The sequence below is a fragment of the Notothenia coriiceps genome, unplaced genomic scaffold (assembly GCF_000735185.1).
Source record: "Notothenia coriiceps isolate Sejong01 unplaced genomic scaffold, NC01 NC01_scaffold00035483, whole genome shotgun sequence".
Lineage (NCBI taxonomy): Eukaryota > Metazoa > Chordata > Actinopteri > Perciformes > Nototheniidae > Notothenia > Notothenia coriiceps.
This window is the reverse complement of record NW_011368184.1, coordinates 87,246-103,570: the sequence shown is the minus strand read 5'-3', so window position 1 is coordinate 103,570 and position 16,325 is coordinate 87,246. Positions and strand designations below refer to the sequence as shown.

At 39.9% G+C, this 16,325-nt stretch overlaps 2 protein-coding genes across 3 annotated transcripts in view; both read left to right on the top strand.

The window, feature by feature from the left end:
- The first annotated feature begins 1,226 nt into the window (after positions 1-1,226).
- On the top strand, positions 1,227-8,467 carry cndp2 (carnosine dipeptidase 2). Of its 2 annotated transcripts, none has more exons than XM_010791461.1 (12): positions 1,227-1,410; positions 2,372-2,449; positions 2,769-2,912; positions 3,004-3,166; positions 4,413-4,501; positions 5,648-5,848; positions 5,936-6,020; positions 6,156-6,316; positions 6,426-6,590; positions 7,372-7,513; positions 7,989-8,136; positions 8,266-8,467. In XM_010791461.1, the coding sequence occupies exons 2-12, from the start codon at positions 2,390-2,392 to the stop codon at positions 8,330-8,332; spliced, it is 1,425 nt and encodes a 474-aa protein (XP_010789763.1). In that variant the 5' UTR covers positions 1,227-1,410; positions 2,372-2,389; the 3' UTR covers positions 8,333-8,467. The 2 variants fall into 2 exon arrangements, with proteins under 2 accessions (XP_010789763.1, XP_010789764.1); XM_010791462.1 differs by having other exon boundaries at positions 1,227-1,434.
- Positions 8,468-9,607: 1,140 nt separating this feature from the next.
- Positions 9,608-16,325, top strand: part of LOC104962957 (RecQ helicase-like 4) — a 15,880-nt gene continuing 9,162 nt past the window's right edge. The window contains exons 1-14 of the mRNA XM_010791479.1: positions 9,608-9,972; positions 10,171-10,204; positions 10,315-10,430; positions 10,523-10,663; positions 10,762-10,913; positions 11,417-12,548; positions 12,770-12,852; positions 12,938-13,037; positions 13,158-13,347; positions 13,588-13,698; positions 13,824-13,991; positions 14,098-14,190; positions 14,264-14,400; positions 14,542-14,625. Coding sequence (XP_010789781.1) covers positions 9,889-9,972; positions 10,171-10,204; positions 10,315-10,430; positions 10,523-10,663; positions 10,762-10,913; positions 11,417-12,548; positions 12,770-12,852; positions 12,938-13,037; positions 13,158-13,347; positions 13,588-13,698; positions 13,824-13,991; positions 14,098-14,190; positions 14,264-14,400; positions 14,542-14,625 — 2,625 coding nt within the window. The 5' untranslated portion in view covers positions 9,608-9,888. The remainder of the gene's footprint in view (positions 9,973-10,170; positions 10,205-10,314; positions 10,431-10,522; positions 10,664-10,761; positions 10,914-11,416; positions 12,549-12,769; positions 12,853-12,937; positions 13,038-13,157; positions 13,348-13,587; positions 13,699-13,823; positions 13,992-14,097; positions 14,191-14,263; positions 14,401-14,541; positions 14,626-16,325) is intronic.

Here is a 16,325-nt window from a genome sequence, read left to right as displayed (position 1 = left end):
TGATACATTTCCAACAACACTTGATAATGAGGAAAACTCATTTCAGCAGTGGGTAAGAAGTTCAGTTATCACAAGTTTAAAGACCACCTCATTTAAATCAATCTCAGCTATGCCTCCAAATGTCTGATATACTTTACATATATTATTCCTGTTAGTGCTTTTCTGATTTGGCCTTTATTTTCAAGATGGCACTACACTTGGAGGAAAAGGGTACTTGCAGAAACATTGTTCATAAAAGTCCAGATTAATTCTAGAATCTGATTTACTTAATGGCGTGTCTATTCATACAAGGAGAATGCCATAGTTTGAAAGTTGAGCAGAGGGCACCCATATTAGAAGGGGGACCTGAACATTCAAATCTACAAAGAGGAACTAACAATCTCTCTATGCAAAAGTTTAGCTTCACCTCAGCCAGTTAAACCATTTTTTTTTTTTTAAACAAGCTGAACATTACAACTAAAGGTCTTACACACACCATTTCTGTCCAGCGCTAAAATGTAGTGTAGGCTTATTTTATTAAATCTGATAGAATTCTGCTTAATATTGCGTGACACAATTTCTAAACATTTGACATCCTTTAATAGCTGCACTGTCCTTGCAGAGCACTTGAATGTATCCAACAAATGTCCCCAGTAAAACTATTTACTTTTTGTTTAAGTACTCACAATTTTGTAAAATTGAAAGCTGTTGTGAATTCTCTATCTGATGTTGCCTATTGTGAAATACTTTAAACATGAATCGGCCTTTCAGGCCCTGGCATTGGACAATGCCATTACCTTAACTCGGTCTACCACTAATTGTAACATTTATTGTTAGTTTGAAACTTGATTTTCATTACAAAGCAGTCATGCTGGAGACAATAATGCAGTTCAAACATATTCGTGTATGGGTAGAGTTTGAAAAGTAATGAATTATCAATGTATTGGTCTTTAGATGGTAACATCACATGGGAAAATTAACAACAAAAGGCCTGAAAGTTTGGTGCTGTACAATTTCTTTTACTGTCAAAAATTACCTTCAATTCTTGTTTTGAACAAAATAATTCTACAATCCAATATTTCTACATTTACGTAGGTAAAACATCAGAGTAGTGCTGTTGCATCAGTCAGTGTAGGTGGGTTTGTCAGAGAGGGCTGCGCTACACGGTTTATGGTTTCTGGACCTTATGTATGAATGAACATGACTAAGCATCTGTCGCTGACCCACAATCCTTTGCGCCGTATAAAACACGTAAACAGCCACTTTGTGTCCATTGAAACGGTGAAGTCTCTCTGTTCTCTTTTATTGTCTGCCTAAAATAAAAATATCAACTGTTCCAAAGCTCCAGCTACGTTTGAACGTCATAAGGAAACCGGACGTCAGGGGAGAAGAGTCACATGTGGACATCAGCTGTACGGGAATAAAAACGATGTGAGTTTGGTTTGAACTAAACAGGTAGTTTTAATGCTTCTTTGTGCGTTTCAGAAATAAGCTCACCAGAACATGTGGCAGGAACAGAATACGTGTAAACATAAACTATGATTGAGTGTAACTTGACCCTGCTACTGCTACTTTTAGAGGTATTATGTTAGCCTGTTAGCTAATGGCACTCAGTCTGAGCTGTCAGCTGCCTTCACAGTTAGCTGCAGAACTGTTTTCTGCGGACAGTCAAAACTAGACAGTGTTGTTTACTTTTATAAGCCAGCTCAATCAGACTAGATCTGTTATGAAGTGCAGATTCCAGTATTTTATGTATTCTTAGCATAGATGGCAGATATCTATATGTAAATGTTCTGTTAACAAAAGTGTGTTAACAAATGTTTCTGTCCGGGTCAACAATGTCCCGATGATACAGAGACGTTTCTAGAAAAAATATCAGTTAGAGCTTAATTATATGACTAAACTCGATGCCTGATTTTTTTTCCCTTAAGTCTTTTAGGACCAAAAGAGTCATGGATTAAAGTAATTACAATACAATAGATGACATGCTTTGTAAATAAACACATTTAGGTCATCAAGACAAGGAAGTTAATGCATATATTTTTTTAATGGACCAAAAATGACCGATTAAAGTAATATGTACATATTCATACAACTTCAGGTGAGGGAAGTGAGCTTTGTGCCTTAATAAGACCTAATGATCATGTATTTGTACCTGCTTTTCTATTACTAAAAACTACTAGATACACAAAGTAGGTAAACAGCTTTAGCTAAACTATCACCAGCTCAACATCCTGATATCAAACATCCTCTTCTGGCACAGCTGGATAACAGAAGCCACAAATACAGTAGTAGTCAGCAGGTTTGCAGGAGGGTGTGGTTTGTGTCCTCCCATAAGAAAGCGACGTGGTGGTGCTAAACTCTCACTCCTCTCTGTCTGTTAAACCCTCAGATTCTGTCGCTGGCAAAGATGGCTCATCTCTCAGCGCTGTTCAAGTATGTGGACGAACACCAGGATCTGTACGTGGAGGTAAGCTCATCTTAAGTGACATTCATTTACTGTAAGTTTACTCCCTGTGTGACCTCCTCCTATTACTGATCATCTCTTGTTGTTCTTATCCTGATTACTGAGCAGCATTGTGAATAATTATCTCTTAGTTGGAGTGTGTGATAATTGTCCAAATATTATGCCATGTTCGACTCCACTCTACAGGTTTAAAATAAGCTTTGATAAAATGTTAGCCATAAACGTATCTGACTTAAACATGCTTTATGAAACATCTAGAGTTGGTCGTACATGCTTTCTTAAATAATATTTAAATGTATGGCTTTTTTTCCTGGTTTCCTAGCGCCTCGCAGACTGGGTGGCAGTTCAGAGTGTGTCTGCTTGGCCAGAGAAGCGCGGGGAGATCAAGAAGATGATGGAGATGGCAGCCAAAGACATCGAGAGGCTGGGAGGAACTGTGGAGATGGTGGACATCGGCAAACAGAAGGTGTTAAATCACTTCTGCATGTAACAGACTAGGTCCTCTTTCGTAAATCGTCTTTATAATGTATTTTCTTGTTTTTGGTTTGTGCATGCAGCTTCCCTCTGGAGAGGAGATCGCTCTGCCACCTATAATCCTGGGTCATCTGGGGTCAGACCCGGCCAAGAAGACGGTGTGTATCTACGGCCATCTTGATGTCCAGCCGGCCAACATCGATGACGGCTGGGATACAGAGCCTTTTACCCTGGTGGAGAAAGACGGTGAGAGAAGACGTTTTTGGTTTCTATTTGATACAAAAATAACCCTGATTCTGTTTCGATATCACCCTGAACGTTGCCAAGTTGAAAACAATACACTTTTACTGGAAGTTATTTAAGGAGACTGGAATGTTTTCTCTTGCATGAAACACAAGCCATGTTGTTGTTAACTTCAGGGTTTCAGTTCCCAGTCTTCATGCAATGATTTCTCTACTTTCGTCTTTGGCTCAACAAACCTATTGTATCACATTGCACTAAAATAATGTCCTGCAGATAAAGTCAATCAAAAAAAGAAGGACATTCACTTTATCTGAGCCATGTCCAGATTACACAATGAATCGAATCTGGTGTTTTTAACCATTTATTTAAATGTTTAAATCTCATTTGAGGCTCAGTATAACATAACAATGAAATCACACCCCTTCTTTAGTGTGCAGCTTCATCTTCATTAATTGTGTGCAACGTCTTGTTAAAATGCTCTTTGAGCTTTTATTAGCTTTGAGCTTGTGATCATATCACAGTTTGCTACATATTTCCAAAGTCCAGTCAAGTTACCTCATGCTATAGAGGCGTGCTATCAGGTCTTATCTGCACGCCTTGCACGAGCTGAATAAGTGCTGATGTGTTTAGCAGAATCAGTATACAGCTGCTCAAAAGGCAAAAGTCAAGCTGTTTTTTGTATAAAATGTTTCTATGTAATGTATTTTCTATTCACAATTACACAAGAGCTTAATGACGTATCCTTTGTAATGTATCAGCTCTCTCATCTGCTTTTGTACTTGACATATAAAGAATGTAATATATTTTCAACCAAATAATACTTTTTAGTTTATTTTTTAAATATATCTGGATTGGTAGGCTATCAGATATTAGCATTGTTTTATTACCTCTTTTTTGTTTGTTAGGATATATTCAAAATTCCTCTTGTACTTTCTGGAGTCAGCTGACAGAAAGTACCCCAACCACTTCCCCCTGTCTCCTTCCTGTCGACTCAGCTCTGTTCTTGCCAACGTCATGTTTTACTATCTGGTTGTTTAAATGCTGATTGTTTTCCACCTTTCATCACGTGAAAGGGTTCCTAAATGTGCATGCATTACTAGCTAGTTTCTTGAAATAATTTCAACTTATTCTGTTATCCCTACAAAACCACACATTGAAACAAAACTTTTCTACATATACAACTTTCAGAAACATGTGTAAGAAATTACAAGATCGAGGGCTTCAAACTAAAACCCTTTTGTCTTTGTAGGTAAACTCTTTGGAAGAGGTTCAACTGATGACAAGGGTCCCGTGTTGGCCTGGTTCAACTGCATTGAGGCTCACCAGAAGCTCAATCAGGTAAACTTCCCACCGCAATTTAATCTCTAACTTAAACTTAAATCAAGTAAAAGAGTACAACAAAATGTAATTGTCGGTGATCAGACCTCTGTTACAAGACTTGGTGTATCCCTGATTTGGGTGTTACAGAGCTTTTCATTGTGAAGATGATAAAAAAAAAACGTGTTTTGGTTCTATCTTAAAATATCTGAAAGCTGATTATTTATGAATAAGGAAATTGGGTGTGGATGGGCGTTGATGAAAAACATCTATACACACAATGAGTTTACCAGCTGGAATTTCATTTGAATGCCAAAGAGGAAATATACCGAGGTGTGGTGATGTCTTTCAGGTTGTAAACATTGTTTGGAATGTATTGAAAGTTCATTAAATGAAATGAACCTCTTGTGTACTTTCTAAGATAACACCATTTGAATTTCCATAGGGCTTTTTGGAGAAACAGATTGTTTTGTTGTCTGAATTAGTTCAGGTTTTTAGGTTGGTTCTCCAAACCAACTTGTTAGAGATGTTAGTTATTTTGGACAGCAGACACTACATCTGAACTATATTATGCTTAAAGCAGTATCTTATACTCATTTGTTGTGATAATGCGTAATATTCATAAGTTAATATGCAGTATTCTTTTCGTATTGTGACATGGGACCTCATTATTCGAATGATTCTGCATTATTCTGAGATATGAATTATCTCTGTGATAAAGTACAGAGCTGATGCATGTTAAATCCCTTTCACAGCTGTCAGCAGGAGAAGTGGTCAAAGGTCTTTAAAGGAAATCAGCAATTATATCTTATCCAGCCTTTAAGTAATGATTGAACCAAGTCACGTCACCTGCATGTTGTTTTGAATAACCTTTACTGTTCTTACATCAGAGTTTCTGACTAGTATTTCTGAGTTAGTATCTGCTAATTCATTTACATTTAGATAACGTCATGTTGTACCACGACATCTCATTAAATGATTTTAGCAAGATGCCATTCATTGAATATGTTATTTTATTGGTTCACTGCCCAATGCTCGTTTCAATAAAGCATCATAAAGAGATTAACAGTTCTGCTATACTATAAACTCAGTAAGGCCTTTGTTATTATGTAAATGAAAGTATCTATTTATTTTAGAATTACATTTGTCCTCTTATCTCACATGCAGGAGCTCCCCATCAACATCAAATTCTGCTTCGAGGGTATGGAGGAGTCAGGATCCGAGGGCCTGGATGAACTGGTGTTTGCACGAAAAGACACCTTCCTAAAAGATGTGGACTACGTCTGCATCTCTGACAACTACTGGCTCGGCAAGACCAAACCCTGCATCACTTACGGCCTGAGAGGAATCTGCTACTTCTCCATTGAGGTGAAGTCTGACTTCACACAGATGTGTATTTTGTGAACATGTATTCGAATGAAGCACAATACAAATATTGCTTTTTTGTATTTAAAGGTGAAATGTGGTGACAAGGATCTTCACTCAGGGGTGTTTGGTGGCTCTGTTCATGAAGCCATGACCGACCTGATCGCACTTATGGGTAAGTCAAGCTGATAATTGAACTATAATCTCATAAAGGTTTTTGCAGTTTTAGAGAGCGAATGGTAATAAAAAATATGTTTCTCTGGACATTTTAAGTTGAGTTTAAATGTTGTGTCTGACTCTTTCTTAACAGGCTCCCTCTTGGACAATAAGGGGAAGATTTTGGTTCCCGGGATGAACGACGATGTGGCCCCTCTGTTAGATGAGGAGAAAAAGCTGTATGAGAAAATTGAATTTGACTTGGACGAGTACTGCAAAGACGTTGGAGTTGGACAGCTGCTGCATGACACCAAGGCAAGGCATTGATTTCTGTTGTTTAAATCGTTCAAAGGTAGAACAGTTCCCTGGGTCCCTGCATTGGAATCCATCATAACTAAAGTGTACTGTTGCTTTGTTACTGTAGGAGAAAATCCTGATGCACCGCTGGAGGTATCCATCCCTTTCTCTTCATGGTATTGAGGGAGCTTTCTCTGAAGCAGGAGCCAAGACTGTCATCCCCCGCAAGGTCATCGGAAAGTTCTCCATCCGCCTCGTCCCCGACATGGACCCCAAAGTCGTGGAGAAGCAGGTAGACCCTGAAATATCAAAAACACAGATCCTCATGCTGTCATCTGGCATTGTTCATGTGACTACAAAACTGAAACTGTCTCTGCTAGGGACATTTGAAATGATTTGACTTTTCCAACCACAGTCTGTACTGTAGGTGGTAGTGTGCCACAAAGATGACTCACTTGGTCCTGCTGCTACAACAGAAATGTTGCAAGTCAAGCAGATTTAGAGAGCGGCCTAAATGTGTTCAGTTCCATTAATAGAGAAAAAAACTGTTAAAAAAGCTGCGTATATTCCTCTTGGCATTCAAGCAGTGATTGATGTGGTTATCGTGTCTGCTAATATGACAAGAACTTAGAAAGAATTTACTTTTGAAATAATGTATTTTGTATTATTTTCTAACTATATTCAACTTCTGTTTCTAGTGAGTTTGCCAACAGCTTAGCTAGGCGGAAAATATATGAAAAACTATAATCACATACCACAGTTACATTTAAACGACATCCACAAAAGTTAGGCATACATAAACCAGTCATTCAAACAAACACCCTATTGCTGAGAATTAAGTAAGATAATGAATTGTAGTTTTCTGTAAATGAATAGCAATAAGCCATTATGGACTCATTTATTTGCACACATTTATGTTGGCTAATTAGTTGTAATGATTATTAAAATCCTGGTATGTTGTAAACAATGGGGTTTAGATTTAGCATGTCTCCACTGACACATTGTGTTAAATTGTAAAAAAATATCCTTAGTGCTTTGATTTCACTCGTTTTTTTAAATGTTTTGTTGTCAAGGTTATCGATCATCTGCAGAAGAAGTTTGCTGAACTGGGAAGCCCCAACAAGCTGAATGTGTACATGGGCCACGGCGCCAAGGCCTGGGTCTCTGACTTCAACCACCCGCACTACATGGCCGGCCGAAAGGCCATGAAGACAGGTACAGAGGCTGAGTCATGCAATACCAGAAATGTATCTGGATAAAGGCTCTTAAAACATATACTGCTCACACCCTCCATTTCCTAGCTAGTTTAATCGTTTTGGGTTTGCCAAATCTTTTAAATCGTTTTTTGTTGTGGGGCTCATACCACTTAAATACTTAGGTAGCATGTCTTAACCATAAACTGTGTCCTTGCTAATCAGAGTATTCCACAGATGTCCCTATCGGAAGTTTCAGTGTTAGAAAATATTCCCCATTTGTCTCAATTGTAGCTAAAAAGCAATGAAAAACAAAGCCAGACTTAAATCATCAATAAATAGGATGTCAAGTTGTGTGAAATCATTTCTTTTTTGATCATTATTGAGAGAGGATTTGGGTTGGAATATTATCATTCTAGTTGCACTCTGTCTTTTAATGTTGTAGATTATTTTTCCAATTTGATTAATCCCATTTTCTCCTCCTTGCTGTGCCGTAGTCTTTGGTGTGGAGCCTGACCTGACCCGTGAGGGAGGAAGTATCCCCGTCACCCTGACCTTCCAGGAGGCCACGGGACGTAACGTCATGCTGCTCCCTCTTGGATCCTCTGATGATGGAGCTCACTCCCAGAATGAAAAGCTCAACAGGTATGACACATTGCACTCCTGATCTACTTATTTCCTTTCCTTCCTAAATCACTGCGATTAAGAAGTGAGGGGGAATACCTCGAAATATACACTAAATAATAATAATACTTTCATTTTTTCCAATTTCAGAGTCAACTACATTCAGGGGACCAAGATGCTCGGGGCATACTTCCATGAGGTGTCCCTGCTGAAATGAAATGATGTCTCGTTAGGAAACAATGTAAAATATATCCATCCTTACTATCAGAGCCATAGCCTTTGTGGTATGAATTACCTTTCAGTCAGCAGTTTTATACAAACCTCCTGATAATAAAAATGTTTTTGTTTGTAACTCTTTGTTGTCCTGTTTATTTATGACCTCTACTGCATCACTTATTAACTTACAATAACCTGTAATGTCCCTGGATTTTGCAGTTGTTTTCATTGTGATACTTGAAGCGTGATTAAAGAAAGTCTGTGATTACAATCTCTAATGCTCTCCTGTACAGCGAGTCCCTTGCAAAACTAATCCTAAATTACTATGTTACTATTTTTCTGCACGTCAGAGATAGGAAATAAATGATTTATTATAACTTAAGAAGAAAAGATACACGTTTGGATAGTTCCACACTCACAAAATTAGTAAAGTGACCTTTTTTTGGTTTATTTTTTAAATATTTAACATACTCGCCATATGTACTAGTGACAGAACAACAACCTCTTTTAACATTTAAGTCTGAAAATGTTTTAATTACAAAGTGTAACTTTTAACAATAACAATTCAGTGGTGGAGGATTATTCAGATTCTTAACTTTAGTATAAGTAGCAATGAAACAATGCAGAAATACTATGTTACAAGAAACAGTGCTCCACATAAAATGTTACTTAAAAAAAAAAACAAACAAATATTACATATATTTTTGCATTAAAGTAGTACCAAAAACAAATTATCTTTATGCAGAATAGCCCATTGTTTTCATTATATTATTACATTTATTAATATACTGTAATATGTGTATCGGGTTGTCATGAAACCTGTATATTCTAACTAGCTGACTACTCTATGCACACAGCCCATAATAGTCAAACAAAGGACATGTTGGTTGAAATTAAAGTATATTTGTCTTTCGTCCTGTCCCTTTAAGAAGCAGCCGGATGTTGATGGATGCTGCAGGAAGTGATGCCTGACCTGCCTGACACAGGCCTGACAGAGTAAAACTAAAGGCATGGGTTTGAGATTCAAGAGATTCAAAGCTATGCAAATACAATTCTTTTTTTGTTACTGTATTTTATCCTCTGTCTTTATTTTTTCATCGCTTATACATTCCCCCACTTGATAAAGTACCCTGCTGTAAAAACAGAAAACTTTGTTGTGAGAATGGGGGATACAGGAAGTAAACTGGCAACCCAGCCTGTCATACACCAGCGCGGGAAAATCGTAAACAAAACACAGCGGAAGAGAAGCCTTTTGTGCAGTTTACTGATATGTTTACTTAGCAATAACTACATCTGTAGAGTTTTTGTCTCTTTGAGTAAGTGTTACTTTTATTAGAGAAAAAGACGTTAAAGTAAATCACGGTTACAAAAAAGCAGTTTCCGCTGCTAAATTAGAGATATGTTAGCAATAATGTCGGGTTTATAACGTGAGCTAACTAGCACATCGTGTTGCTGCAACGTTAACTTTCGTCTGACAGACCCTATGCTCTAAATGCATATGCGATGATTTAAAGTTAGTTAAATAAGATAAGACGTGTTGTCCCAGTATACGTTACCATGGATCGATACAACGATGTAAAAATTCAGCTGAAAACCTGGGAGCAGGGGTTTGTCACAGACCACCAGAGGAAACCAAACAAGGTGATTTAAATGCTAAGCATTAGCTGCTAGTAATAATAATAATAATGTCAACCCCATGCTTTAACTTACTATGCATGTCATGTGTTTTTAATCGTTGTTATTTGAATGTGGTTTTGTTTGTCCACAGGATATTTATATCCATGTTTCTCTTCCTTATACCTCATAATAACTGGCTATTAAAATGCTCCTTTTTTCCAGGAGGACATTGATCAAGCTGCAGATGAGACCAGGAGTGAGTATGAGCAATAACTTGCAACATAAGGTATATCTAATCCATCTGAAGCATAGATGATCCGGTTATAGCCAGAAGCATTTTAGCTATACTGTGTGTTTTAATTCCAGACCTGTATAAAGAGTACCGCAGTTTGAAACAAGCCAAAGACAACAGCAGCAGTGATGCAGCCAGCGGACACGTTGAACAGGCCAGATCTACAGCTGCGGTCAACACACCACAGAAGGTACTAAAGAAAGTGTGTTTTATAGCAAAATAGACAGTAAGACAAGTGGTTTCCTATATCTGTTACTATGTGCTTGTCATTGCTCTTCATAGGACTGTTGGGGATCCCATCTGAACCGCAGTTCACAGCCTGCACCTTCTCCCAAACTGACAGCCGAGGAGAGAGACAATCTGCAGGCCTCTGCCCAATACTATGGCATGAAACTGAAAAACAACATGGGGACACTCGGTAAGGTAAGGCACACTTTGAAAAAAAAACACAATATGGTGGTAAGAGAAATGCTTACTTAGAAACTTGGGATAAGTTAAGATATTTGTTGGTTATATTCTAGGAGAGACCTGTCTCACTGAAGAAATCGTTCCTTCCTGGTCGGGTGCCTCTTAACTCCCTGAAAGATGGACTAACTGGACAGACGAACAGCCCTGTTGCGACCCCTGTGAAGAACCCTTTCAACGGACCCAGATCCAGCCCCTTCACACCAAGGTAATTCAATGAAAGAAGGGATTGTAATGTTAGCATATTATCAGGGCAATATTAACTGATCAATAGGAAACCACATTTCTATTATAGTTGGATGAATTGTTAAGTCTTAAATTCCCTATGCCATATAGACATGAGGGAACACTTGTTTTAGACTTTTATTATTTATATTACTTATTTGTTGATACCTGCACACTTTTACTGACTATGTGTATTGTATACTGTTATATGTACCTATTTTATGTTCATTTGCTGTACCCAAGACACATTTCCACTGAGGTCTACAACGCATTTAATCTAATCTAATATTAAATCTAATACATGAAATATCCAGAGTCCAAAGTCACATCTTCAAATGCCTTGCTTGTCGACAGTCCATAACGGAAAGATATCTATTTGACAATAATACAAAGAGAATATCCTCTTCTTTAATAACAATGCTCCTAGTTTCTAAGACAGTTTTTTTTTTTTTTTAGCTTTCCCTGTAATTTTGTTTTTCTTCACAGAAGATTTAACACACCCCAGGGCCTGGCTTCAAAGACACCCCAGAAGGCGGAGCCTGAAGAGCCGTGTGAACCCTTTGAATCCGTCAAAGATTCTTGTGAAAAACCTGCAAGTGCTGCTATTAGTTATAGTAGTCCTAGTGTTCTAAGTAGTAAGAGTTGTACTAGTAAAGTTATTAGTTCACAAAATCAGAATATCTCTCATCTAGCTCCCTCTCCAGCCAGATCTGCTTCACTGTTGTCATCATTATCTTCTCCAAGTAGGCTAGGAACTTTAAGAGGAGACGTAGGAGCCACGGGCAAATTAAATGAAAGTATAGGAGCTTTAGGAGACAAAGAAGAACATGTGGACAATTTCAGAACTCCTCATAAGGTTGATGATGAGGCAGGTGTTGGAGCTTTGATCAGCTTGAGGGGAGGCCCTCAGGTTATTGCTGGCTTCAGAGGAGGAATGGCAGGGAAGCCCTCTCCTGCTAGCAGATTGAGTTTTGTTGACAAGAAGTGGCTGGAGAGGTGTCAGGTGTTCGGAGAGATGGGGGCTGAGGTGAAGCCTGGAGCAGGCAACGTGGAGATAGATGTGGAGAAAAGAGGAGAGTGTGAAGAGGGAAGAGAAACAACATTTAAAACAGATGAAGAGGAGAAATCTGGAAAAGAAGAAATACACGTAGCCGAAGAAAGAAGAGCAGCAAAAGTCTCGGGAGAAGTTAAAGAGCCTAAGAGCATTACCCATGACAAAACAGTGAGTGAAAGTGAACCAGAACCTTCTCTACAACACACTGGAAAAAGCCATCAAAGGAAAAGGAAAGGGAAAGCAAAAGAGAAGGAAGATATTGAGGAGATGGAAAGAGGACCGACACCACCTTTAACGCCAGAAGAGGACAATGAGGAGAGTAACAAATCCAAAGGTGGAAAGAAGAAAGGGAAGAAAAGGCAGAGAGAGGCAGAGCACATGGACGCAGAGGCGCCAGAGGAGGGAGGAGTGAAGAAGAGGCGGAGGAATGGTAAGAAGAAAGAGGAGAGCTCTGATGGAAAGCCCAGCACAGCTCCACAAGGAGGGAGGAAAAAGAGATCCAAGAAAAAAGGAGATGAAGACGAGGAGGCAGAAGAAGAGAAAAAAACCAAGGAACCAACAAAGGTACGTCAGTCATACTCGTATGTGCATACTGTGCATGCTGTGCATACTATGTGCATACTGTGTGCATACTGTGTGCATACTGTGTACATACTGTGTGCATACTGTGCATACTGTGTGCATACTGTGCATGCTGTGCATACTATGTACATACTGTGTGCATACTGTGTACATACTGTGTGCATACTGTGCAAATGATTTAAATACATTATTCTTCCGTCCAGCTTCCTCAAGAGAACTTGTTAGGAGAAATAGAGGAGGACTATAAAGCCAGGAAGGCGTATAAAACTCAGCCTGCCAAAGTCAAGTAAGAAAAAACACACCCTACTGCAACATGTCGTTCAAACACATCCATTTGTGTTCCTGTTCCAAACCATTCTTTATTCCTACAGAGGCATGAAAGGGGCAGAGGGTAACTTTGTGAAGATAAATCTGAAGAAGAAATCCCATGTCAAAGGATACGCTCTCAGAGGTGCTGGTCTACGCAAACAGGTACGTGTTGTGTTTGTGGCACATTGTTTCTATACTTTCGAAACCATTCGTACAGTTAACACGAGTTGTCATAATACAAAATGTATCCAGCGTCTTTCACTGTTGTACTCTGTTTTTTAGATATACATGGAGAAGTTCCAGCTGAAGGGCGAACGCTTCGGTGGACATGGATTTCTTAGCAGAGGAGGAGGGGGTGGTTTCAGAGGGGGAGGACACAGAGGAGGTTTCAGAGGGGGGATGAGTCAGTCGGGGGACACCTGCTACAAGTGTGGAGGGACGGGACACTGGGCCATCCACTGCAAGGGACCAGGTATACAAACAGAGACATGTCTAATCTGCTTGTTAAACAAAAAACGATCAATTTCAGTAATACTTAAAGTTATCCTGACAACAGGGGGTCGAGTCATCTGTTCATCAGCGATTCATCTCCTCAATTCATTGAACTTAACTTAACCGCTGATAACCTTACCGTCTGTATGGGCCATAAGAGTGACGCAGCCGTCCACATCAGACAACTTCTGAACCTCTGAACTCTTGGTTCTTTACGCAGCCCCCCCCCCTTCTGCTGCCGAGGACCAGGCCGCTGAGGAGGAGCCGTTTGACCTGCCCACCTTAGAGGAGGTTGCCAGGGCAACAGGCACACTGCAACCTCAGCCGATGGGTAAGCCTGTCAAACTTTTTGTGTAACTGACCTTTGCTAATTTCTCTTTTAGTACGGTGACTGTATATTTGTGTGTTTTTTGTTGTTGCGTGTGTTTTAAATCCTGCTTTGTTTCTGTGTTCCAGCAGCGTCTTCCAGTGCAGCAGAGGAGCAGCCGTCCCAGGATAAGCAGGGTGACGGTAACACTAAAGACGAGGTGTTGCTGAACGTGATTCGTCCTGACTATGAGTGTCCCGTTGTTCCACCTCCAATGGAACCAATGTTTCCTCTCACAGATGATGGGAAAGTCCAGGGTAAACACTTACTTTGTTCCTTGTAATTAAAAACAACATTATAAAAAATAGACTCAGAACATTTGCTCGAAAGCTCACACATTTGTGGGAATATGTGTCCGTTTAGAAGCGCCTCCTGAGCTGTATGAAGCCCTGAAAGAACTCGGCTATCGGTCATTTAGACCCGGACAAGCGGAAGCTATCATGAGGATCCTGTCAGGTATGCACAGTACACACAGATACAATCACACATCTAAGACCTTTGTAATAATGTGTCTCCCTTCTTCCTCCAGGTCTCTCTACCCTGGTAGTGTTGTCAACAGGAATGGGTAAATCGTTGTGCTATCAGCTCCCAGCCTACATGTATGCTAAGCGATCGAATAGCATCACTTTGGTCATTTCCCCTCTAGTCTCACTAATGGATGACCAGGTAGCCGTCCTATCACACATGCATCCACAACAAAAACACAACACCTAAAGAAATCGACCATCATTAAAAGAACGTACCCTCTCCCTTTGAGCAGTTATGCACACAACACATCTTGATGTTAATGTCTTTCTCTGCATTAAGGTGTCTGGCCTGCCAGCCAATCTGAAGGCAGCCTGTATTCACTCCAACATGAGCAAGAAACAGAGAGAAGCTGCGATAGAAAAGGTATGTGGCAATTGTAAGATTTAATTCTGAAAAACATCTTTGGCTCAGATAGAGTTACCTGTGAGCAGTGGCGGCGCCAGGGTATGGCTGGGGTAGGCTACAGCCATACCAAGAAATGGCTTAGCCCCACCATGAAAAATTATGTTAAAGTAAGCAAATTGAATTCAATAATAAGCAAAATGTTGAGAAAACGGCGTGCGAACATATACGGGTCGTGTCCACAACACACAAACTGATCCTGCTGTAGCAACAAGTGCACGTTACTGATGCAATATGGTTGAGACCATTCGGGCTTATGCTAGAAGAGGGGTGCAAGGAATAGTCTAAGAGTAGTGGGGGAGTTTTATACACTAAAGGTGTGGAAATTCTCTGGCGTTATAATATCAGCGCGGCCGCGGTCAGAACAAAATGCCTCCGAATGCAATTTGAATAGACCTACAGCCAATCAGAGCAACGAGACGTTGGGTCAGCGTCATGCATTACTGAAGAGATCAACCGGAACCGCCATTCAGTATCCCCATTGGATCTTCAACGTGTACTATGATACGTCACCTTCACAGTGATCTCTTTTTATTTACTACAAGACAAATGTGCAGTTTTATTTCATACAGTTCCATTCTGATTGAGACAGGAAAATAATCTAAACCTTAGGCGTGGCATTTCACTGTCAAGGGGGGCGATGTAGTGTGTATGTAATTACATTGCAAATACAGACTTGAGCCCCACCACTGTATGGGTTAGCCCTACCATAGATTAGCCAACACAAATACTCTGGCGCCGCCACTGGTCTCAGATATATAAAAATATATAAAAACATGTCTATGATGTGTTTTTCTCAAAATTCGAACAGATCATGCATTTTAGACATCCCTCATATCCCTTTATTCCAGCCCTGTTTAGAGAAACCAAGGATGTATAATAAGAACTGGATACAGCGTGGGAGGCGGAGTCTCGTTCTTTCCTATGAGAGCTGCTCATTGGTGCATGAAGGCAAAATGGCCCAACTTTTGAGAGAGCGAAACGTCACAGATTATCCATCATGCCTGGCTGTCAAAGCAGAAGTACCCGTATGTGCGCTCATAGAACATGCGCAGTTGAGTTGCCCCTTAAGCCCCGCCCCCGAGCTCCTGCTCTCGGCTCACTAGAATGAATGGAGAGAGAAAATAAATCTAGATTCGGCTTTTAGTGCATTTTACAACTTTAAGGACCTAATGATTTTAATAAGGGCTATAAAGGTGTTCGTGCTGGGCAGTTTATTTAGTTTTTAAAAAATGATCCGCTGATTTACAAACGTCTCTTTCCCAATAATAGTCAATGGGAAAAAGTCTTTATGGGCCCAGTGACGTCACGGACTGATACGGAAATTGTAGTACCGCCGTTTGGACACAACGAATTTTGGGCACAGAGTCCGCCGCACTTCCTGGGGGCTTGAGAGAAACGCGGATTTTGGGTCCTTAGCTTGAAAAAAAAAAAGAGGAGGCGGAGCTAATGCCTGATCAAAGATATTAGGCGCATTCACACCGCACTACTTTTCCCACAAAGGTTCATCAGAACTTAGTTCATGAGAACTCTTTAGTTCTCATGAACTAAGTACAGATCGCGTTCACACCGGAATAAGTTCCTGGAGGAGGATTAGGCAAATGAAGCCGCTGACGTCACTTCTTCTTCTTCTGCTTTGGGTTTACTGGCAGGCCGCAAAC